This window comes from Takifugu rubripes, chromosome 9, assembly GCF_901000725.2.
Source record: "Takifugu rubripes chromosome 9, fTakRub1.2, whole genome shotgun sequence".
Taxonomy (NCBI): Eukaryota; Metazoa; Chordata; class Actinopteri; order Tetraodontiformes; family Tetraodontidae; genus Takifugu; species Takifugu rubripes.
This window is the reverse complement of record NC_042293.1, coordinates 7,527,298-7,547,999: the sequence shown is the minus strand read 5'-3', so window position 1 is coordinate 7,547,999 and position 20,702 is coordinate 7,527,298. Positions and strand designations below refer to the sequence as shown.

General features: G+C 45.6%; 2 protein-coding genes across 8 annotated transcripts in view; one reads left to right on the top strand and one right to left on the bottom strand.

Annotated features, from left to right (window-relative positions):
- furinb (furin (paired basic amino acid cleaving enzyme) b) overlaps positions 1-4,173 on the top strand; it is a 50,590-nt gene extending 46,417 nt beyond the window's left edge. For all 4 annotated transcript variants that reach the window (XM_011607290.2, XM_011607289.2, XM_029842070.1 and 1 more), the window contains exons 12-16: positions 130-247; positions 393-572; positions 746-873; positions 1,398-1,526; positions 2,035-4,173. In XM_011607290.2, coding sequence (XP_011605592.2) covers positions 130-247; positions 393-572; positions 746-873; positions 1,398-1,526; positions 2,035-2,729 — 1,250 coding nt within the window. In that variant the 3' untranslated portion in view covers positions 2,730-4,173. The remainder of the gene's footprint in view (positions 1-129; positions 248-392; positions 573-745; positions 874-1,397; positions 1,527-2,034) is intronic.
- A 1,039-nt stretch (positions 4,174-5,212) lies between these two features.
- man2a2 (mannosidase, alpha, class 2A, member 2) lies at positions 5,213-20,643 on the bottom strand. 4 transcript variants are annotated; one of them, XM_011607292.2, is made up of 23 exons: positions 20,626-20,643; positions 16,897-17,723; positions 16,356-16,613; positions 16,123-16,267; positions 15,231-15,402; positions 14,886-15,013; positions 14,533-14,706; positions 14,192-14,378; positions 13,173-13,350; positions 12,750-12,952; positions 12,373-12,555; positions 12,164-12,278; positions 12,003-12,073; positions 11,733-11,898; positions 10,693-10,929; positions 10,493-10,615; positions 9,036-9,150; positions 8,720-8,853; positions 8,461-8,602; positions 8,197-8,330; positions 7,325-7,519; positions 7,131-7,244; positions 5,213-7,012 (listed from the first exon to the last, which is right to left on the bottom strand). In XM_011607292.2, exons 2-23 carry the CDS (start codon positions 17,026-17,028, stop codon positions 6,860-6,862), a joined length of 3,459 nt encoding a protein of 1,152 aa, XP_011605594.1. In that variant the 5' UTR covers positions 17,029-17,723; positions 20,626-20,643; the 3' UTR covers positions 5,213-6,859. The 4 variants fall into 4 exon arrangements, with proteins under 4 accessions (XP_011605594.1, XP_011605593.1, XP_029697928.1 ...); XM_011607291.2 differs by lacking the exon at positions 20,626-20,643 and adding an exon at positions 18,610-18,751; XM_029842068.1 differs by lacking the exon at positions 20,626-20,643 and adding an exon at positions 18,610-18,751 and having other exon boundaries at positions 7,325-7,516.
- Between the last annotated feature and the right edge of the window lie 59 nt (positions 20,644-20,702).

The window sequence follows — 20,702 nt, the reverse complement described above, 5'->3', positions numbered from 1 at the left end:
CAAAAAAAAAAAAAGGTCACATTTCTGGCTTGATCCCGACCTCGCTGAAAATAGACTGTTGATGTGGGTGATCCGATGCTTCTCCCGTCGCCTGTTGCGTAATACCACTACCTTCACGTTTCTCTGCAGTGAGCCATTCCTACGGTTACGGGCTCCTGGACGCCAAAGCAATGGTGACTTTGGCAAAGAACTGGGCCACAGTTGGGCCACAGCATCAGTGTGTTCATCCCATGCTAACAGAACCACGGTTAGTGAATTTTCAGGCACTTTTACTGCTCAGTCTGATAGATGTCAGCGGGACTCTATTCGGAGCTGAGGCGCCGCCATTGCGCGAGGCCATTCTGCGGCCACACACCATTAACCCGCATCCCCTCCACTTGTCAAACCTGCAGAGACGTAGGGAACAAGCTGGTGTTCAGCAAGAGCGTGGACGCCTGCTGGGGACGACCAGAGTTCGTCAGCTGTCTGGAACACGTTCAGGTTCGCCTCAGTCTGTCCCACAGCCAGAGAGGGAAATTGGCCATTCATCTCATCAGCCCACTGGGCACACGCTCCACCCTGCTGTTCCCCAGGTACATAGTAAACAGCACAATAAAAGTCTGTTTGTCTGCGCGTCCCCTCTGCTGACACACTGCGTGTGTGTGTGTGTGTGTGTGTGCTAGTTTATGGAGCTTGGTTCTACCTTTGTATGCAGCCCCAGAAGAAATGATGTAAATCAAAGCAGCACTTGATGTTTTTCTTTCAGGCCCAATGACTTCTCCTCAGAGGGATTCAACAACTGGACTTTTATGACCACGCACTCATGGGATGAGGAGCCTCAGGGCGAGTGGACCCTGGAAATAGAGAACACGGCAGTTAGCGACCGTGACTATGGTAACTCAGTCCCTCTGCATTAATTGTCCAGTCCAGACACATGATATCAAACACACTGGTGTTGTCATTAACTGGGCTTCTTCTAACTCACAGTCGCTGTGCATATTTTTCATGTTAGTTGAAACGGCGTCTCCTCAGTTTCTTTCTTCATCCCCCCCCCTTCCCCTCAACGATTGTGGTTGTGCTGTCACTTTTTCCTCCTTTTTGGTGTCACACGGGAGCGGCTCTTAGAAATAAAGCAGATTTGAAACCACTCATCTTTAAAATTGGCAGATTCTTTTAATGGCATCTATAAGGGAATTAGAGGGACGCGTGGTAGCGTCTGGAAGGGTTAACGCATTAGGTCCTCCAGCTCTCCTGGCAGTTTTCAGGGAAATGAGGTGCAGAATAAAACCGTCTGCTGATTATCCTCCGGCGCTGCTTTTTTCTTCCACCTCCACATCGTCATCATGTCCCGCTCACAGCGCCTCATTTATCTAGTGTAGATTTTCTCCCACCTCTCTCTGTCCCTCCATCTGTCTCAGGTGTGCTGAGTCAGTTCACCCTCGTCCTGATGGGCACCGGGCCGAGCGCCGCCAACCCCTCGTCGTTCGACTTCCCTCGGCCGTCCAACAACAGCTGCAAGACCTTCGACGCTCAGCAGATCTGCATCGGTGAGACGTGGAAGCGGAGCCGCTTCAGACGAACGGGCTCGTTTGTGTAACTGCTGGCTCACGGTCGTTGTTACTAAACAGGCGTTCAGTCAGACCGTCACAACCAAGTTGCGAAAAGCAAATGTTGCCAGTTCGGATTGCCTGTTTTACAATCTTCTCGGGCATCTGTTTGCTCTCACAATATGCAGATTGCCGTATGTGGCAATAGTTTAAATCGTGGTAGAACGTATGGAGGAGCAGCAGGGAAGGAGAGCAAAAGGTGCTATGTTGACAACTGCTGAGGAGGAGGAGGAGGAGGCTGGAAGAAGGCTGGAAGCTTCCGTCCTTCTAGGCTTCTGTCATTTTGCTTCTTAGCCATTTCGTTTTGATCTTTCTAGGAAGGCAGCAACTTTATTTTGAGACAGAAGATTGCTTGTTATAGTTGATCATTATGTGTTTCATGTAAAAATACCGAATCCTTGATGGGTTCAGCCTCCGAGTGTGACTGCTGTGACTTTCTTTTGTTCAGAGTGCAGCCCTGGCTTCTCCCTCTTCCTGCAGGGCTGCGTGAAACTGTGTCCACCGGGCTTCACCTCAGGGCTGCAGCTCCTCAACCTCTCCCTGGAGAACTGGGTGGACCTGTCCTCCGTCCAAGCCTGCCTCCCCTGCAACCCTGCCTGCCTCACCTGCTCCAACACCGGGCCGACAGACTGCCTGTCCTGCCCTCCTCACAGTCACCTGGTCCTCACCTCCTGTCTGCACCAGAACCAGGTCCAGCGCAAGTCCCCGCTCTCCAGGGGGCAGCAGGGGGACGCGACCCAGCCGGAGGGGTGGACGCCAGCGGCTGCTGTTGACAATAGGGGAAGTAGCATAGAGCCTCCAGGGTTCATCGAAGTTCCTCCCAGTCAGCTTCCCACTATTGTAGCTGTGCTCAGCTGTGCCTTCATCCTGGCTGCCTTTATTGGAGTTTTCCTCCTGCTGCAGATGCGCTCCGGGGACGCCTCTTTTAGCCGAAGGACCAGACTGCCTTTTGTGCATTCGGGCACAAGGGTGGACTTCGGCTTTGGCCAAGGACAGGAGAGGAAGGCGCGGATTTCTTACAAAGGGATCCCCACTGTGTGGGGGAACGAGGACGTGGCCGCTTGCCAGTCTGAATCAGACAGCGAGGAAATGGACGCCCGCAGCGAGAGGACGGCTTTCATTAGGACGCAGAGCTCCGTCTAGCTGAACCAGGAGCGGCAGATAAATGTCTGAAAAAAGGCCTTAATGTCCCATCAGCACCACGTCCCATCACACTCACGATTCATTCACCTCATCTGTCAAGAAAGCTGAAGGCTGAAGCTGAATTTTTCACCTGCGCAACTTTGAATGTTTGTTAATAAAATGCGGTTTTAGCTGAAATGTGACGTGTGACTAAGAAAAGAACCAGCCGATGCTCTTTAGGTTGTCTTCTGGATCCAGATTTTCAGAAACTTAAACATGGGTGTAATATGTACGGACATATTTATTTTAGGGTGAAGCCAATTCACATTTTTTTGTTTGTTTCTGGTATCTATTTACTTTGGGCTCTTGCGTTAGATGGCAGGTGTGTGTCAGGATGCAGCTGCATCTTTTAGCTAGAAGAAGCAGCCTAATGACATCCATCCTGGCAAATCGGCATCTCTGGATGGCTTTCACATCTGCTGCTTCCAAATGTAGGTGAAGAATTCAGAGGGGCCTGTTTATTCAAGTGCACGGCCCCATTTTTCCTTGTGAATACGATTCCTTTCACCCCTATTTTTTGACGCCGGGAACAGGATACGAAGGCTTTCAGCCCAATAACCAGTTTTCACAGGTTAAACGCCTCCAGAATACAGCCAGTTTCTCGGGCTGTGAATTTCTACCCTGTGCGTCACGCACGTAATCCGCTGCATCAGGTCTACCAGCATCTCTGAGACAAACATGGGGCATATCAGCAAAGGCAGACTCATAACAGTTTGCCAGAGATTTGGGTATGATTTTTCTCAACTGCAGGCCAGGGGGTGGTGGGGGACAGCGAAGTCAACACACACTTTATTGTTGGACAGAAAAGTTGAAATTGAAAAATGTCCTCAGCGCACCCGGGCAGAATATTAAACCCTCCCCACCAGCTGTTTGACAGGGAGCAGAGGAGGATGCTCTGTTTTCAATCACTGCGCTGTGGGACCAGCACCAGGACGGGCGCATCGGTCACAAAATCTCATTGACTCGCAGAGGAGGAGCGGTGCAGCGCCATTCAAAACGCACGCACTCACGTGCACGTTTAGCCCGTAGCCGCTCCGCTGACCTTTGCAACATTTTTCTACTTGGCTGCTGCGAGCGCGAAACACCATTTTCTCTTCATTTTCTACACAGCGTGTGTATTGATTCGTTGCAGGGGCACAATTGGGGGACCTCTTTATCAGTTGTGACGCTCACATTGGGGGGAAAACAAAGGCTGTTTTGGTTCCCATCAGCAACACTGAAAACCTGCCAGTTCACCATCAAAAGCCTTGAGATCTAAAGGACGGAACCGTGGCGGCAATTAACAAATGAGACCGTATCCGGTGTGTTTTCTATGTTTTATATCTTTTTTTTATTTAACCGGAGTCGGGTGTTAATAATTTGCAGCTGCGTTTCAAGCTGGAATAAAACGACTTTGGCAAATGCAGCGACAGTCTGTGTGCATGTTTATTGGCAGACTGGCGCTTTATGGTTTAATGTCTCTAAAACACCACTCCTGGCATACAGATGGCCCCTGGCTCCCTGTCGCTGTCACTAGCGTGTTCACGGCGACCTCTTAGACTAAATTGTGGTGTTTTGTCTGCGTGTAGAGAGTCGATATCCACTAGAGGAGGCTTTGTTGGTTGGCAGGTTTCCTCCGGAGGCACTGAAACAGGTTAATGGGTAAAGATTCATTCAGCCTGTGGTTGCTGATTAGATCTGCTGCACAGTTCTCGGCGCCTCCTTCTCGCTGCGCTGTACAAATGTTTAAAGGTGTGTGAATATTGTGGTCTCATTAAAATGGAGACTGTTTAAAGGTCTTTCATCTCGTTCCCACTTTAATGAAATGCTTGTTTTTAATACTTTTTTTTTTTTCATTATTTTTCACACCTTTTGGCTTGTCCTTATTATATGGTTTTAAAATACTCAACTAGATTAGTAAAACATAATAGATTAGTTTAAACTACAAATTCTCTTATTTATCTCTTATTTATCACATCGTGCGTGTATATTCTCTCCCAAAGTGCAGAACCGGTCAGAAACCAGCCTAATAAACTGCAGAGACTGCGACACCCCAAGGCTCTTCCAAAGATGTTGATCACACTGGGGGTCCCCCCCGCCGCCACATTGTCTTCCCTCCTTTATGTCCCTGGCTCATGTTTTATGAAGCTTGAACAAAGAAACATTCCTTCATGTGATTCACCTCTGCTCAGCGGGCTGCACTTTACGCATACACACCAAAGTGAACGCTGTATAATTAGGCAATTTTCGATTTCAAGTCTCACTGAGTCACCGACCGACGGAAAGGTGACAATTGAGAGCCAGATTGTTCCAACCGGGCTGATTATTGCAGCGTCTGAAGATGGACAGCACCGACTCGATGCTGCCCCCTACTGGACGATTCTGTCTGATTAATATCGGGCGTCAACACTGAATTTACTGAAGAGGTATTAACCGTGGGAAAAGCAGAACCTCAGAAGGGGGTCGTCTTATATTATGATCTTTATTCAGTCAATTTGTGTCCTAAAGCAGATTTAATCCATCACGGTTCATCTGGGACAAAAAAAAAAAAAAAAATCAGCTGTACAACACATCACATTTAAAACAGAACCTCATACAGAGACGCAGACGCGACAAAAAAAAACTACAGGAAAAGTGCAATTTCAAGATGCAGTGAATTCCATTTTTACTGGGGAGGGCTGAGGAGGGGGAAGGAATGGGAGGGGGTTGCGCAGTGACAGCAGGCAGATGTATGGAAGATTCATGAGAGATGAAAAACCTGATTGGAATGAGGACAATGAGCAGGGAGAGCGAGGAAGTGCTGTCTCAGACAAGCCTGAGCAGCACAAAGTGGAACAGTTGGACTGTGAAATTATCACTCAGTCCAATTAAAATTATTTTTCCCAACTCTTTTTTTACTCAACGTTAGTATGCAGACTGTTTTCCTCTACCTGAGATTTCTGCCATCATTCCTCTGCCGATTTTTTTTTTTTGCTCACCGCACTGAAAATTCAAATGAATCAACCAAAACCTGTGAACAAAAACCTTCTTTTCCGCCTCTTACTGTGGTGCTGTTTTGATGAAGCACATTCTATTGTAATCAGCACATGCAGATTCATAATGGAGTCTGCTGTGACTGCTTTGACTTTTACTGAAGGTGATTTACGCATTCTGAGACGGAGCAGAAAATTCAGGAAACGACTGAATGCACCAAAGTCGTGCCTACTTTGATCACAGCTATTTTCTGACATTTAATGGAGTCCTTATTGTCTGCAGTGCCTTGCGTCTGCATCTAGTGATATTCAGGCTGACGTGCCCTTAAACTACCGTCGCACCTACTGCTTAACGTGGCCGACCACGTCATAACAGCCCCCGATGGCGAACATCAAGACAGATGTGACACAAAGTGGTTATGTGGCAATAGCTCTGTTGTTAGATATGTAAAATGAGGTATAGTCTTTGTCTAGTCTACTGCATACAGCGTGGTCAACCAAAACCAGCCAGAAAAGGACACCGGTCGCCTCTTCACAGGAGGGTGGAACCAGTGAGGGAAGGCGAATATCTACAGGCGAAAAAGTGACGAGTACAGGGTGCAACGCTCGTCAGAAATGATTAATGATCACATTGATGAATGAGGGACTCCACAGAAGGAGAAGCACACATTCGTTTGGCTGCATTCGAGTCTGTCGAGAGGAAGGAATAAAATGTCTCCAGTCAATGTGTTGTCACAAAGTATAAAAACAAAAATTGCATACTTATAGACAAAGACCCCATATAAAGCTTTGTGAATTGCACTCTGATCCGTTACACCCCCCACCCCCACATCTAAACCCACTGTGATATGTACATTCAGTGGTTTAGTCCAGGATGGTGCAAAGATAGAAAAAAAAAAAAAAAAAAACCTCCCAGTTTGATGAGAGAGCAGGTGCGAGTTCTGTCCAGTCAGAGCAGCGCCGCCAGTGACGGCAGTCACCTGCTCCTCTGCTCAGACCCGTGACAGCAGATCCCCCCCTGTCCAATCCGTAGGTTTTGTGTTCCTGTACCAAAGACAACGATGCCCCCTCTGCAGCCCGGGCTGCTCAGTCTGAGGAGGGCAACAGGACTTAACTGCCTCTGTCAAAGCCAGACAGGTCTTAGCGTAGTTTGAGCTTGAAGGTGGTGATCTCCATGGGATCCAGGGTGACGGTGGATTCATTGGCCAGAGGTGGGCTGGAGTACATCAGAGTCAGGGACATGGGCTGGAGGAGCTGCAGGTCCAGATTCTTGAACAGTCTCGATACAGTTAGCTGGAGAGAAGGCAGATTGAGTGAAGGGAAAAATAGAAAATCCTGAACAAACAAACAGCAGCACAGACAAGACAGAGATGGTGTAGTTCTGCTTGCGTGGGGGCCTGTGTGTCCTGACCTGCCCCTGTGTGGTAGTGCAGTTAAAGCCCAGGTTCGGAGTCTCCAGGCCACAATCCAACGGCAGACGGTGAAGAATCAAGGCTGTGTACGGAGATGGAGATTGGGGGTCCTGCTGCTCACACACAGAGACACACACATATGTTAAATGGAGCCACAACAGCTGATGTCATGGGTTCCGGCCAGACTCGTCACCTGGGTCTGGATGCTGCGCAGGTTGACCAAGCGAAAGTCACAGGGCAGGATGGACTTGAGAGGGGCGAAGGTCTGCAGAGGAGGGACGCCGCGTCTTTTGGGAATTACAGGCAGCGCCAAGACGTCTAGGTTCAGGAAGGAGCTGGTCATGTGACTGAGAATGGAGGGGAAGCTGGACGATGTGCTGTCCATCATCTGTAGGAGGTAGAGGCAGATTTAGTCACCATGACGTCAACGGTGAGTGGTGGTTTCATCATATTTGCACTAAGGGGGGGCACTAAGTGTGGAAAATGTCTGATTCTAGTCCAAACACCGGTGTCTATAACACCATCTCACCTAAGTGGTTCAAACATGATGTCTGAGGTTCTGAGGCACCTCAAGTACCATCAGCAGCTCTCAGACAGAGAGGATAATCAGCATCCTCCTCTCTGTCAGCCAGTCTTCATCTACTTGACGAATGATGTCATTTGTTTCTTTCAATGGCACTCCCATAAAGATGGACGGGTTTGGCAAAAAGACAGGAACTAGATCTACAACACAGACTATATAAAGGAGGCTAACGAGCATTGACACTGTTGCTATGGCGACATTACCTCTTGAATTTTGTCACTTGAGAGTGTGTATAGGACAGAATGAAACAAGGAGGAGAGTTTGGCAAGGACGCCATCAGGCTGAACGTAATGAGGAGAAAAGGAAAGAAACGAGAAGAGAAAAAGGACAGATGGAGTGGTTTTAGTTCTAAAAAAACCTTACCAAAACAAACAATGGAATGCAACATCCCGGCGCAAGGCTCAGAGAACCCTTCGGGAGGAGGGCAATAACAAGAACTCTTGTGCGGCATCAGTAACCATATCTGCTTACGTCTCACTCACCTTATTGCTCATCGATCTCCTTTCCAGCAGCAGGCGGAAGCGGTTGATTGTCTTCTTGTTGTCCTTCAGGCCCTGACCCAGCCCGCGATTGTCATCCTGCATCAGCCGCCGGTCCAGGATCACTTCCAGCTGGCCTGAAGCACAAAGAAGAGGAAGAGGAGGAGGGTGTCAGTCTATATTCATCCTTTACAAATGTCTCCATTATTCATGCAAAGATGATGAAAAGATTAGCTCAGTCCACAAACTCCTTTTATGAATACTGACCGCTCTCCAGGCTGCTGACTCCCAGAGCCTGAGCCGTGTGCATCGTGAGGCGGTAGTTGCTGTCCTGGATGTAGGCCTGACTGGGCATGGGGTAGAAGTTGGCCTGCAGGGGGAGCTTCAGGTGGTGCCGGCGGGGCTGTATCTACAAGTGAGGGGGGAAATGTCTACAGTCATATTTAACTAATATTTGATTTGACTGTCAGCTGACTGTCAGCTCCATTGTTTTACACTGAATTGCTGAATCTGTGTGTGGTCCTACCTGGAAACCATTCAGATCGGTGTAGAAGAGGTCTCCACTCTGGATGTTCGTCACCAGACGCATCGACAGCTCCTTATTGTTTTGATCTCTGATGTCCACGGCGGTGGCGACGTCTACGGAAAATCCATCCACCCCTGAATATACAAAAAACGAAAAGTCGCTAAGAAAAGACATTCCCCGCAGGCTGTTACTGCGACCACAGAACTAGCAGCTAATGGCGGAAAAATGCAGCTAATTGGTTCCGTATTCTTGCCCCACATATACCCCTGTAAGACGCGCTAAATGAATTAAACATTTGAGACATTAGTGTGTTTACCTGGCACATTGTATATGCGAATGGACTGCTGGAAATGCTGATAGTAGGCCACCACCTCAGAGAAGAGAGGCCCTTCCACCACGCGTACCACAGGGGGCTCTTTCTGATTGTAGGGCTTCAAGAAGGTGGAAAGAATAAAAATGGAATAATAGAATAAATGAAAAGTTTGAGGTTGAAAACAGACAGTAGGTTTACGTGCACAGTTTAATGGAGCTGTGATCAAAATGTGGCATCTCCTTGGAATTCAGACTTTGTCCCAGTTTATATGCAACCAAGAAATTTGAATAACTGGGAACTTGTTCCCTTCCTCAACACAAGGGGGGGGGGGCTGTTCATCCCATCTGGATTGTATCTAGATTGGGGGAAATCCGATTTCATGTAATGTGAGCAGCACAAATCCGATTTTTCCAAGGATTCAAATCCGATTTTGACATGTGACTTCAGTGCAGCGAAATCTGCCCATGAAATCTGGATTCAGCAAGCCGATTGGGTCACTGCAGCACAAAAAGCAACAACTGACATCGAGACACAGACGCTAACAACAGCACAATTTTCAGCATGAGGCGTGTTCGTCTAGCAGCTCAAAGCTGCAGCGGAGAAGATCAGGAACACCACTCAAAATCAGAAGACACTGGAAAGTGAGCTGTTGTGCCTCCATTGTCTCGCTGCACGTTTTGGTGTTGATATACCTCGGCACTAGCACGGGTACTGAGGCCAAGGCCATTACCATGACAACCATTGAACCAACCGGGCTCTGAAGTGCAGCCGCAACGTGATCTGATTTGGTCACTTCCACACGGAAGTGTGGATGCTCGAGCTTCAAGATCAGATTGGAGCGACACATTGGATTTGCCTGCAGTGTGAACAGAGCCTCGGTGGCGATATGGGTCTTTTAAGAGTCAGGCTAGCTTTGGATAGCTTCCTTCATCTCGCACATGATGTGCCCTTTACTTATTGTGCACATAAGATGCACGCTGTCCCTCGTGGTCTTGACCGTTTTTCTTGGATGTTCTTGTTCCGTGTCATAGGTCAGTGAAGAATTAATGGAATTGGCTAATTTAACAGGAGAAAGTCAACTTCCAATCATCTGGGTGTCTTAGTCCGATAAGGACTCAATTATTAGTTGGACTAGCATGTTTACATGCACTTCTGTTGTCCAGTTACAGTCAGATTAAGACTATATTTTGTGTTTTTTCAAGTGTCATGTAAAGTACCGATTAAAAATTGAGCCCCAAACACAAGGGCCCATTATCGGACTTACATGCTGTTCTTTGTGAGGGTTATAGGAGTTCTAACTGGGTTAAATGTATTAAAAAAAAGAAAAAAAGAAATAAATCAAGCAGCTGCGGAGTCTCCCGCAGCTGCCTGAACACCCTGGTGTGATGCAAATATACTTTACACACGTGAGACTTCTCAACGGCAAGTGAACATCTGAGACACAACCGCTGAGGGAATACCTTTGCTTTTCCATCAGGCAGGAAAAGGTAAGCTCCACTTTTGTCTTTAGAGGGACGAGTGCCGTACATCATGAACTGCATCTGAACCTTCACTTCCTGGGAGTCGTCCTTCCGCTTGATGCTCTGCAGATGGTGGGAGGGAATTTAAAACTTGGGAATTAGGAGAGAGATTTTAGGAGGTGAACAAGAAAAGGTCAAACCTCCAGTAGGCCGGTAGTTCCAGAGAAGCCCAGAGTGAGAGACTGACTGCTGATGTAGAAGGTCTGAGGGTCAGACTGCTGCGAGCGGACAGGAAGCGGGTCCACAGCTCGAGCTGCTACTCCTCGACTCGACAGCCTGAGCAGGGTCTCGGAGCGGAGAGTCATCGGCGAGTCCGGAGATTCATAGAGGTGGAAGACGGCCAGACCCAGAGGGGGCAGACGAACCATGAATGTTGCCTGGACGAAGGGTGAAAGAGACAGATTACACACCTCAGCGTGTAAAGAAAAATGTATGCCACTTTTACGGGAAACACAATCTCCACAAAAAGATGATTGCCATGTACTTTTAAAGACTGTTGAATTAAAATCCAGTTGCAGTTTTTGGGATAGTCGTGATAAGGTCTAATCCAGACCTCTCTCAGTAAAAAGAAAAGCTTTTATTGATTTTACTTCACTTTCATTTGCATAAAACCTTGCAAACACTGCCCATGTGTGATGCCGTTATTGGAGTTTCCAAGATCTGCATTCCTCAGAACGTGCTTCTTATATTATCCCCAACGCCACATGAATCAGAGTCGGAGATTAAAATCCAGATCATCAAGTCTGCAGATTGACTCCATTAATTGCTGCATGTCTTGTGTTTGTGGAGAGGTGACGTTTACTCGATCTGTACTAGTTTCTCTCCAACTCTGTTTAACTCTGGAACTACTAAAGTGTTTTGTAATGATCGGAAGTGAACTTTTTTAAAGCATCGCAGCGCCAGCAACAGCCTGAGCTGCCTGACTGGAAAAGATAAGGAGAGGGCTGACGATGAGCTTGCATCTTTTAAACCTCCTAACTTTTTATTTCAAAACTTCCAGCTTTCAGAAGATGAATCCCTTCGCATAACTTGAGGCAGTTTATCAGCTCACTTTGGAAATAAACACTTCATAGAGCTTCTTTGGGCGAAAGAAGCCTTTGAGTCCACCATCCAACTCGGAATCTACCAACTTTCAACTGGGGCTTAAAAGCTGTCCAAAGAAGTGGCTGGAGTCTCTTACCTCAAACACCTCAGCGCTCATCTGACTAGCAGAGCTCCACTGAGCGCTCAGCTGTACAGGAAGAGTCTGTCCATCCTCCGTAAGCACTCGCACCTTCACCGTGTTCACCAGGACCGTTACCGTGCAGAGACGCTCCTGCTCAATGGGGTTGAACACAACCAGGTATCTGCATGTGTGAAGGGGCGCAGGGAAGAGAAACAATTGATCAGAGAATGGAGGGAGAACGGCGGCGGGAAGATGATAAAAGGAGAAAGGGACTGCTGAGAATACCGCGGCCCTGCTGGGTCCAGTTCAATTAGAGTGCGCTGAGGCAGAGAGTCTTGGGTAGCGCGTCTGTCATCCTGGAGAATGAACAGAAAAGGCATCATGCACAAAAAAGAAACAAATTAAGTGGGTGTCTCACACACTGCAGCGCAGGAGTCAGAGCGTACCGTCTCCAGGAAGGGCTCCGTTTGGTAAAAGCGATAAAACTCTTTGTTCTTCATCACCAGGAAATGAGCAGCATTGATGATTACTCTTTTCAGCCCGATGAGGGAGCGAAGCAATCTGAAAGAAAGAAAAGTCATGTTTTTTTGCCCCCCCCATCTAAAATTAGCCCAGCGCATAAAACTGGCCTTTTTTCAAACCCTCAGATCCGTACTTGTTACCGTAGTCGATGACAACATTCTCCTTTGCTGTGCCAGTTATGGCATCGTGATGCTGGAACAGGCCAACAGACCGTCTGGCATCTACCAACAGACCATAATCTGATATCGGGTAGCGTCCTTCCATCCCAGCGTGGCGAGCATTTGCAATTGCCAAGCTGTAGAGGATCTCAGCCCCCCTGAAAAATGTTGTCAGGCTGTTACTTTTGAGCACAGTAATAGCACCAAATTTCAGATGATGCAGGTTTAAATTATCATGCTTCATGAAGAGGCCTTAAAGATTTTTGTTTCCATAAAGAGACTTTGCAACATTTTGTCATTTCGGTTGAGGAAAACAAGAACCTCCTCTTATAATAAAGCACAATTTTCCCACCTGAGATGTGACTCGATCACACGGTCCATGCTCTTGTAAAAGGGCCGGGAGGTGAAATAACCCGTCCAGTAGTGGTCCTCACGATCTGCATAGGCGAAGAAATCTCCACTCAGAACTGGGTAGTCAGCGGGCCTGGATCCCTGGGCCACGCCGTGTGCTTTGTACACGGCGTTGAAATAGTCTGAGAGTGTGCCAAACTGGGCCTGAGGGAGCAGCCAGACAGATGTCACAAAACAGATTACTGGGTTACTTTCTCAGTGGCACAACTGCATCTTTCATCCAGCGCCGTGTTTTCTTAGTTGTGACAGATCGTCTCCTGTCAGCACGATAGAGCGCTGCTGCATGATTCATTACCACAACAAAACATTGCTAGAGTACAAAACCCAATACAACTTTGGCAGGTGACAGATTTTTAGCCCTCACTTGTACATGTAGCTCTGGATGAGAATTCATGTAGTCAAAGAGCTTCTGGTAGTTGGTGTATTGCTGATCCCACTCCAGGGCCTTGTCATACCGGAAGTCATCTCCCAGGGGGACCAGGAGGACCTTGCTCCGGTACAGTTTGGACTTTTTGCGGTACTGGTCCAGCAGCAGATTAGCCCTGATTGTTAAAGCAGAGACATGAAGAAAACGATAGTTTGCTCAGTATCAGACCAGATTTGCGTGCTGTGAAAAAGAAAAAATCCCTGTGCCCTTGAAAAGAAGAGGATCACATGAGCCCAGGGGCTGTTTCTCCATTAGCCACTGAAATATTTCATCTGGAAAGTTCTTCTGGTCCCCTAACAGCAGAGTAATGAGACCAAGGCCTTGGCCCATATCTCGCCGTGTTCACTCAGCCTGTCTGGTTTTTGTCATTGGCTCAACTTCAAGTTTAGCTTCTTCTTATTAGGATACGAGACTGGCATTTTTTAGCAATATTCACATCATTCAGGTATTTGGCTTCAAGAAAATCAAACTAAGCTATTCAGATTCCAAAAATAGAACTGGGGTGTGTCAGTCACAGACGTGACAAATGTTCTCGATAGCAGACTCGGAAACCTAACAAACACGGAAAATAACTGTGATACTAAAAAAAGTCTGAAGTTAACCACAGCTGCAGCTGACAGATGAAGGACAACAAAGCAGAAAAGAATCACTTTAAATTCACCAAGTAATGAGCTGATAAATTCACTGATCCATCTTTCGGACATTAGTTGAGATGTAATTACATTTGTGTTGTCTCTTCCATTAAACATACTAAATATATATTCTAATGATTTTTCTAATCGAGTTGTTCTATAAACTGCAAACTGAAATGTGTCAGGTTGTGCCGGAAACCCCAACTTCACAGTTGAAGCAGATTTTTTTTAGCTACCGTTCAACAGATCTGCGAGTAAATCTGTTTGTCAAAACAGACACATAGCGACAGACAGACACAGAGAAACCACCGATCCGCGCCTCACCTCTCTGCCACATTTGCCTCCACTACAGTTTTCGGGGGCACCTTCCAGGGACAGTTGATTCGACCACCCGGCAACCTCTTGAAATCAAACTGGCAGCAGATCTTGGGGTCGGGGCCGCACGTGTGAGGCACGTCGTAGCTGTAGAACGGCATCATGTGGCAGAATATGTCTGTGCTCGATCCCGTGTCTGTCGTACAGAAACGTTGCGGGATTTAGAGGTTGACTCAAGTGCCTTTGACTATTTAGAACAGGGTGGAAAGTTTTAGGTAGATGACTTATCTAACGAAAGTTCATGATTAACTTCAAACAAAAAGACAGAACTCTGATGGGACTCCACTCACCCCAGCCCTGCCTCCACATGAACTCCAAGCTACGGGTGGAGGCAAAGTGCTTTTTGATAGAGTAGTGAACCCTCTGGATTAGCATGCTGGTCAGGTTGGACCTCTTCAGCATATAGGGCATAGTAGCGCTGTGACCAAAAGGGTCGACTGCCCAGGCACTGCGAGGGGTTACACCTGTGACAGAGGGAGGAAGAGTTTTAAATTCAGGTTAAATTTCTGCAGGGAGCACTGAAAGTAGCAGTGAGTATCTCATCAGCCTGCAGAATCCACAATGACCTGCTTAGATTTAAGGTCAAGCATTAAAATGATTAGTCCTGATTGTCTTAATGGGTTAACCTCAATCAACTTCATACCTAGGTTTCTTTCTAGCCATTGATGTCCTTCAATGAGCTGGTCTAACATGGCAAAGTAGTGAACATTGGCTTCATCAGTCATCACCCAACCTCCTGTTACAATCTCTAGCTGTCCTCCAAGGATGAGTCTGTTGAAGACAGAGGATTAAGAAGACAATCCAGCAGTTAAGAGGGAGTGTCAGTAAATAGGCTATTTTTAGAGCATCTCCCAGCAGAGTCTGGCTCTCCAGTACAGCACTGCCTTCAAATCCAGTAAGTACTGTGAAAAGTGCTAGATCTGCCCCGATGAAGGTGAAAATTACAGGCATAACATTAAAGAATTTGTTTTAAAATGCTATAACTGACTTGCGTGCCGCCTCCTGCTTGTACGTATCTGCAGTTTCCCACCACTTGGCGAAGAATGAAATTTCGGACCAGATAAACTTCCTGCGTGGATCCTCAAGCAGCTTCACCACCATGTTGTTTAAAATGTGCTGCGTCTGCTCCATGAAATACTTGTCAAAAGTCTTGATCCAGCCTAACAATAGAAGCAGACACTGTAAGCACAAAGACATTGGCTCAACAGACTCCGGAGCACACCTGAAATAATACAATCCTGCATTCCACCCATCTCCCCAGAGCTTCCAACAACAACAGGACCCAACCACAGCTCAAAAATCAAACTCATGGATAATTCAAGTAGATATTTTCCATATAGGAAGTTATTTAAAATTAAAAGCCTGTAGCATCCTGGAAGAGGATGAATTTAAAATGTTACAGCTCTACATCACACACTCCAGTTTAATCACCAATAACTAAAACTATAATAGAAATGTTAGAGTGAAAGCTTACAAGTGACTGAATATTGCACTGGCAGAGTTCAGGCTATTACAGGTGAACTTGCAAGTTAGATTTTACCAATAACTGTCACATCAACAAGCATGTAGAAGGCTGAGGAATAACTTTACTGCAAATGTCAGTTCCAGACAGTCTCAAAAAACAGAGTTTTAATACAAATATCTTTGTAATTCCATCGCTTGCAGCTAAGCTGTCAATCAAATCAGAATTATGCTAATAATATTCAGAAAAATGATTCAATCAGGCAAAGCCTCTATGAAGCTGGCTTGCTTGCAGACTCAAAGATTCCATTTTTAAATCTTTCAGGTCATGTCTCCCGATTTTCATCAGCCAGATATTCAAACTGCAACCAAGATATCGTATGCACAACTTACACTGTTTGTTTCCCTACTAGATTTACCTGGATCATTGTGGGAGTGTGGAACCACAAACACTTGCAGAGGTTCTCTGTCCCACTCATCGGGTTCATACGTTATGTCAAAGCCCTGCTTCCACACACCACCGTCGGGGTTATCAAACTTGAGGAGAGAGTACACATCCAGCATCTGAAATAAGTGTAGAGTAAAGTCAAAATATGACAGCAGTGGTTTGTTACTTCATCAGAGAGAAGAGCTAATACTATAATAAGCTCACCTGGACATCAGCTTGTCCATGGCTGCCTGCAGTAAACTGACAATCCTGGGGCTTCAGAGCAAGGAAAGTGGGCCGGCCGTCAAAGGGCAAGACCCAGGAACCATTGGCACTTCTGAACGGCAGGTGGCCACTGGGAGACACAGCTCCTGTGTCTGTGAGCTCCATCACAGAGTCCTTTATGTGGCTGATGATCTGGTGATTTTCCTCCAGAAGCTGCTCCAGCTGCTCTATTCGATTTTGCAGAACTGAGATTTGGCTCTATACCGAAAACAAAACAATAAATCATACAGCTGTGAAGCATCAAAAAAGCGCTGCTGGCCAACCCTCTGTTGGTCCCCTCTGTTAGGGTGAACAAACTCCAGTTTTAATGAACTTCAGAGCCAGCAAAGTTTAGAAATTGCACTTTAAACTGATGTGACTAATATAAACAATACAAAAAAAACCAAAAAAACTACTCGGGCAAAAAGAGGGGAAGTAAAAATAAAAACAAGAGGGGCTTTTCACTCACTGCATGCTTTAACAAAACAGTAATTACTCTTACCCGGGGAAAGTTTCCACCACTCTGTCTCCGTGCAGGGTCATGCTGGACTCGATCCAACATCAGATAGAGTGAGAACACAGCCACACAGAATATTGCCCCTCCACACACCGTCACCTGTTTCCTCAGCTTCATCCTCCCCCAGAATCTTCTCTCCAAACTTAAAAAAAAAAAAAAATTGACCTTGATGTTTGAACAGTCAAGTCTTTGAGAATGGAGTCCAAAGGAAGGAAGGAATGATAATAAAATGGACGTATTGCTTCCACTCCTGTTGTGCCTCCAGCCACACTATAGACCTCAGCAGTGGGCTACAGTCGTACTAGTAGTGGATGAGGGTACTAAATCAGCAGCAGCTGGCAAGTAGGCTGTCAGCTTTGGCCAAAACACAGCCGCCGGTGGGCTCTTTCAAAGTAGCCCTTGTGTTTCACCATCCAAACTGATAATACTGCGGGAAAGAAAAAAATACTCCAAATTAAAGGTTCAAATATGGACTCCAGTGTCCCTACAGCATGGTGATATGCGTCACTATGGGTTTGCTCTTCAGTTCCAGTCACCACTCCCACACCAAATCTAATGTTCAAGTACAGCCCTTCTGCTCAGCTTGTCTCCCATTCAAAAACAGTCGGCACACTGGGTCGCAAGTTTGCAACAATAAACTAAATTAATGGGCTGGGAGAGAAGCAACTCTTTAACAGGACTGCCCAAAGCAGCGCCACGAAGAGACAAATGTCATTCTTCTCTCAGAGGCATATCGACAGTCCCACAAGGGCCGGACATCTGTCCTCGGTCACAAACGCCAACCTCAAATCACATCAGAGGATCGTCTTCATCTGTTAGAAAGGAAATAATTAGGATTAATGAAGTCGCTGAGCTCAGCAGAATTACGAGGAAAGAAAGTTGTGGTTCTTATCTGTAGAATAAATGGTGGAAGAAGGGATCAGGTTGAGTACAGTACCCAAAGTTTCCCCAAAGCGTGTGAAAATCCAATACACCCATAATCCGCTCACTCCTTGGGTTTGGATCGTCTTAGCATTACTACAGTGTTAGGATAACCTGGCAGTAACAAAGATCATCTAATGACAGATAATGCCTCCAACAGGAGAGTCTATTTGGAAAGAATACCATCGTAGCATTGCCCAATAATTGCACTTCTGGCCGTTTTTGACTCAGTATTGACAGTATTGACTCTGTTAAAGGTTAACGTGTGCATTTATTCAGCCACTATATGGCTTCAGACTTGCAGCATTTAAATATTTAAAACTGGACCCCAAAAAAGCGTAGATTTAAGTGAGAGATCTTTGCTCTATCAGAATAGTCATATTTTAGTGAGCCTGGCTGCTTTGACAAGTCACGGATAATGTGATTATACCGCTAAACAGGCTAACATTGGCTATCAGATCTTCTCTTATTGAACTACAATTATTCGACTTGCTAGCTTCAAGACCTGGCCAACCTTACTATGACATTATCAGTGATTGATACATCTACAGAACGAACTAACATCTGTCCATATGCATCCGTGCAAATCCAGTGCTGCAAGGCAACGTTACAGAAGAAAACAAGTACTGGCAAGATAACACAAAACGTGACTGATACATTCTTGCTAACATTTACTAAACGTCTAAATATCGGTCTACATTCACTCGCGACCTTGGAGGCTTGTCGCCTTTGTGTGAAGAAATTCTATCAAACACAAAACCAAAAAACGGCCGTTACCCATGAACGGAGAGTAATCCGGAAGAGCGTAGAGCCAGACAATCCGTGTGCCTTGAGCTCCGGGCTGCTGACAGATTACCAAGCGAGCTAGCTGGCTAACTAGCGCCGCTGAGCTGCTGCAAAGCCTTCTGGGAAAGGAGCTCCTAAACTCCAGTTGCTGATTTTCCAAATAAAAGCATGACTATTTTTGCTTATAAATTTAAATGTAATAGATTATAAATTACTAATTAGACCAGTCCACTCAGCGAGCCAGGGACAGAATAGTGTCATGGTGTAATAATTAAAAGGAAATATAACTCATGACCCGAATGCCTAGTGGGGGCTGTTAATCATCCTGACTAGGGCGTCTTTGAAGAATTGAAACTTTTAGAATACTCAACTCATTAGCAAGAAGGACCCGTATCTTATAACAGTGGTAGGTCATATCTGCCTCAGGTTACTTTCTGCTGATCTAGAGTTCTATATGACCATGCACAAAAGCTATATTTAAGTATCAAAGGTGGGGTGTAGAAAGAAAAACCACTACGATTACAGGAAATATCACAGAACCAGCGCCATCATGTAATCAAAAGTTGGGGAGCCAGTATTTATTTTTAAGGTTTCTACCAGTGTCAGAGGAAATATGGATTTTAAGGTGTTGAAATTTAGTTTCTAAATTACATTAATGACATTTGAATCATGAGATCATGTAGATTCTTCATAAGTTGCTCAAGTAAACTGTGTAGTGGGTAGTAATGATCATCTGAATTACATGAGAGTGGCTCAAGAAAAGAAATTCCATCTCCAAATCCAGCCTGACTGCAGCAGAGACACGAACAATAGGATGAAGGGAGATGATATGTGACATAACAATATGTAAGATAATGCCCTGCAGGGACATCATGGTGTTGTCCTTAAACAAGAAGACTTCAATTCTTCTAATGTTTACAGACTGGCAAGAAGCTGACCATTCAATAGTTAACAGCAGGTTGTGCAGGACTGACGGTGTTTTAGTTACCACACTCATAAAACACTAGTAACCTTTTATGTAACTGCAAAGCCAGATTGCCCATGTTATAACCAGGAAATAATCCTGAACAAGGAGGTGCACCAGTAATGGCAGAACCCCATCCTTAAAGCAAAAACTCTTTCACAACAATAAGCAGCTATTGTTTTCTCAGCTGGATTTGCCTTCTCTTTGGAATCATTGTGCCACAGATCTACATGAGATTTCAGAAAATGTACTTAGAGATGTGTTGCGTCTTTCAATAAGCTGCCACAGATGGAAGGGATTTGTGGCAGGTGTACCTGAATGCAACAGGAACCACCCAGTCTCCACGGCAACAGAACAAAGACAGACAATGGTTGTGTTGGCCAAGTGAATGAGAAGTCTCTGGGGACTGGTGCAGGAAACGTTACACCAGGACACATCCTTTTGCAGTTTTGTCCTACAGTGAAACTCTGGGGGTCTGAAAAAGCGTAATTCCAATAGTTGGCAATCAAGTGTTGCTTAAGAGGAAAAACAAAGAAAAATAGATTGAATTTATTATTCTTATGTAATCACCACCAAAATAAATCTACTTCAGTTTTCTTCAGTCTCATATTTTCTTGTCCTGCATGTCAGTGGTTTTTTATGAGTGAAGGTTGCCAGTCATCCAGGTCATGGTAATTCTGGTAGTTGAATCATAGCAACTCGACTGTTTGAGTTTCATGAAGACATTTCACCTCTTATCCAAGAGGCTTCATCAGTTCTGACTAGGAGTTCCAGTAGTTTGTTGGGGTTTTTTAACTTTTGAATGCTGAAGCTAATATTTCTCTTATTATGAAAAAGTTATTTGTTTATTGTTTTTCTACTTGTAATATTTATTTGTTTGTTTGTTCGTACTCTGGTGTATTTGTTTTGAATAAACGTGTGCAAATTGTAATACGATTCACAGCAACCTCATCTAAATATAAAGTAAACAATACTTGAGCTACTGCTAAAAAAGGTTTTTGTGTGTGAAACAGGGAGATAAAGCGTGTGTCTTTTTTACGTACCTACTTTCTTTCTCCACATCCTACAAAAAAAGAAGAGAATGAAAATGTTCCCAAAAAAGCAGAAAAGGCTGGAGGGA

Bases quoted from the DNA above. Each gene is read 5' to 3' on its own strand.
- man2a2 (XM_011607292.2), bottom strand. From the start codon at position 17,028: ATGAAGCTGAGGAAACAGGTGACGGTGTGTGGAGGGGCAATATTCTGT. The intron at 12,279-12,372 runs GTACGGATCTGA...TCTTTCTTTCAG, and splicing joins GTCATCGACTACGGTAACAA to ATTGCTTCGCTCCCTCATCG. The intron at 12,074-12,163 runs GTACGCTCTGAC...TTCATTCTCCAG, and splicing joins CGGAGCCCTTCCTGGAGACG to GATGACAGACGCGCTACCCA.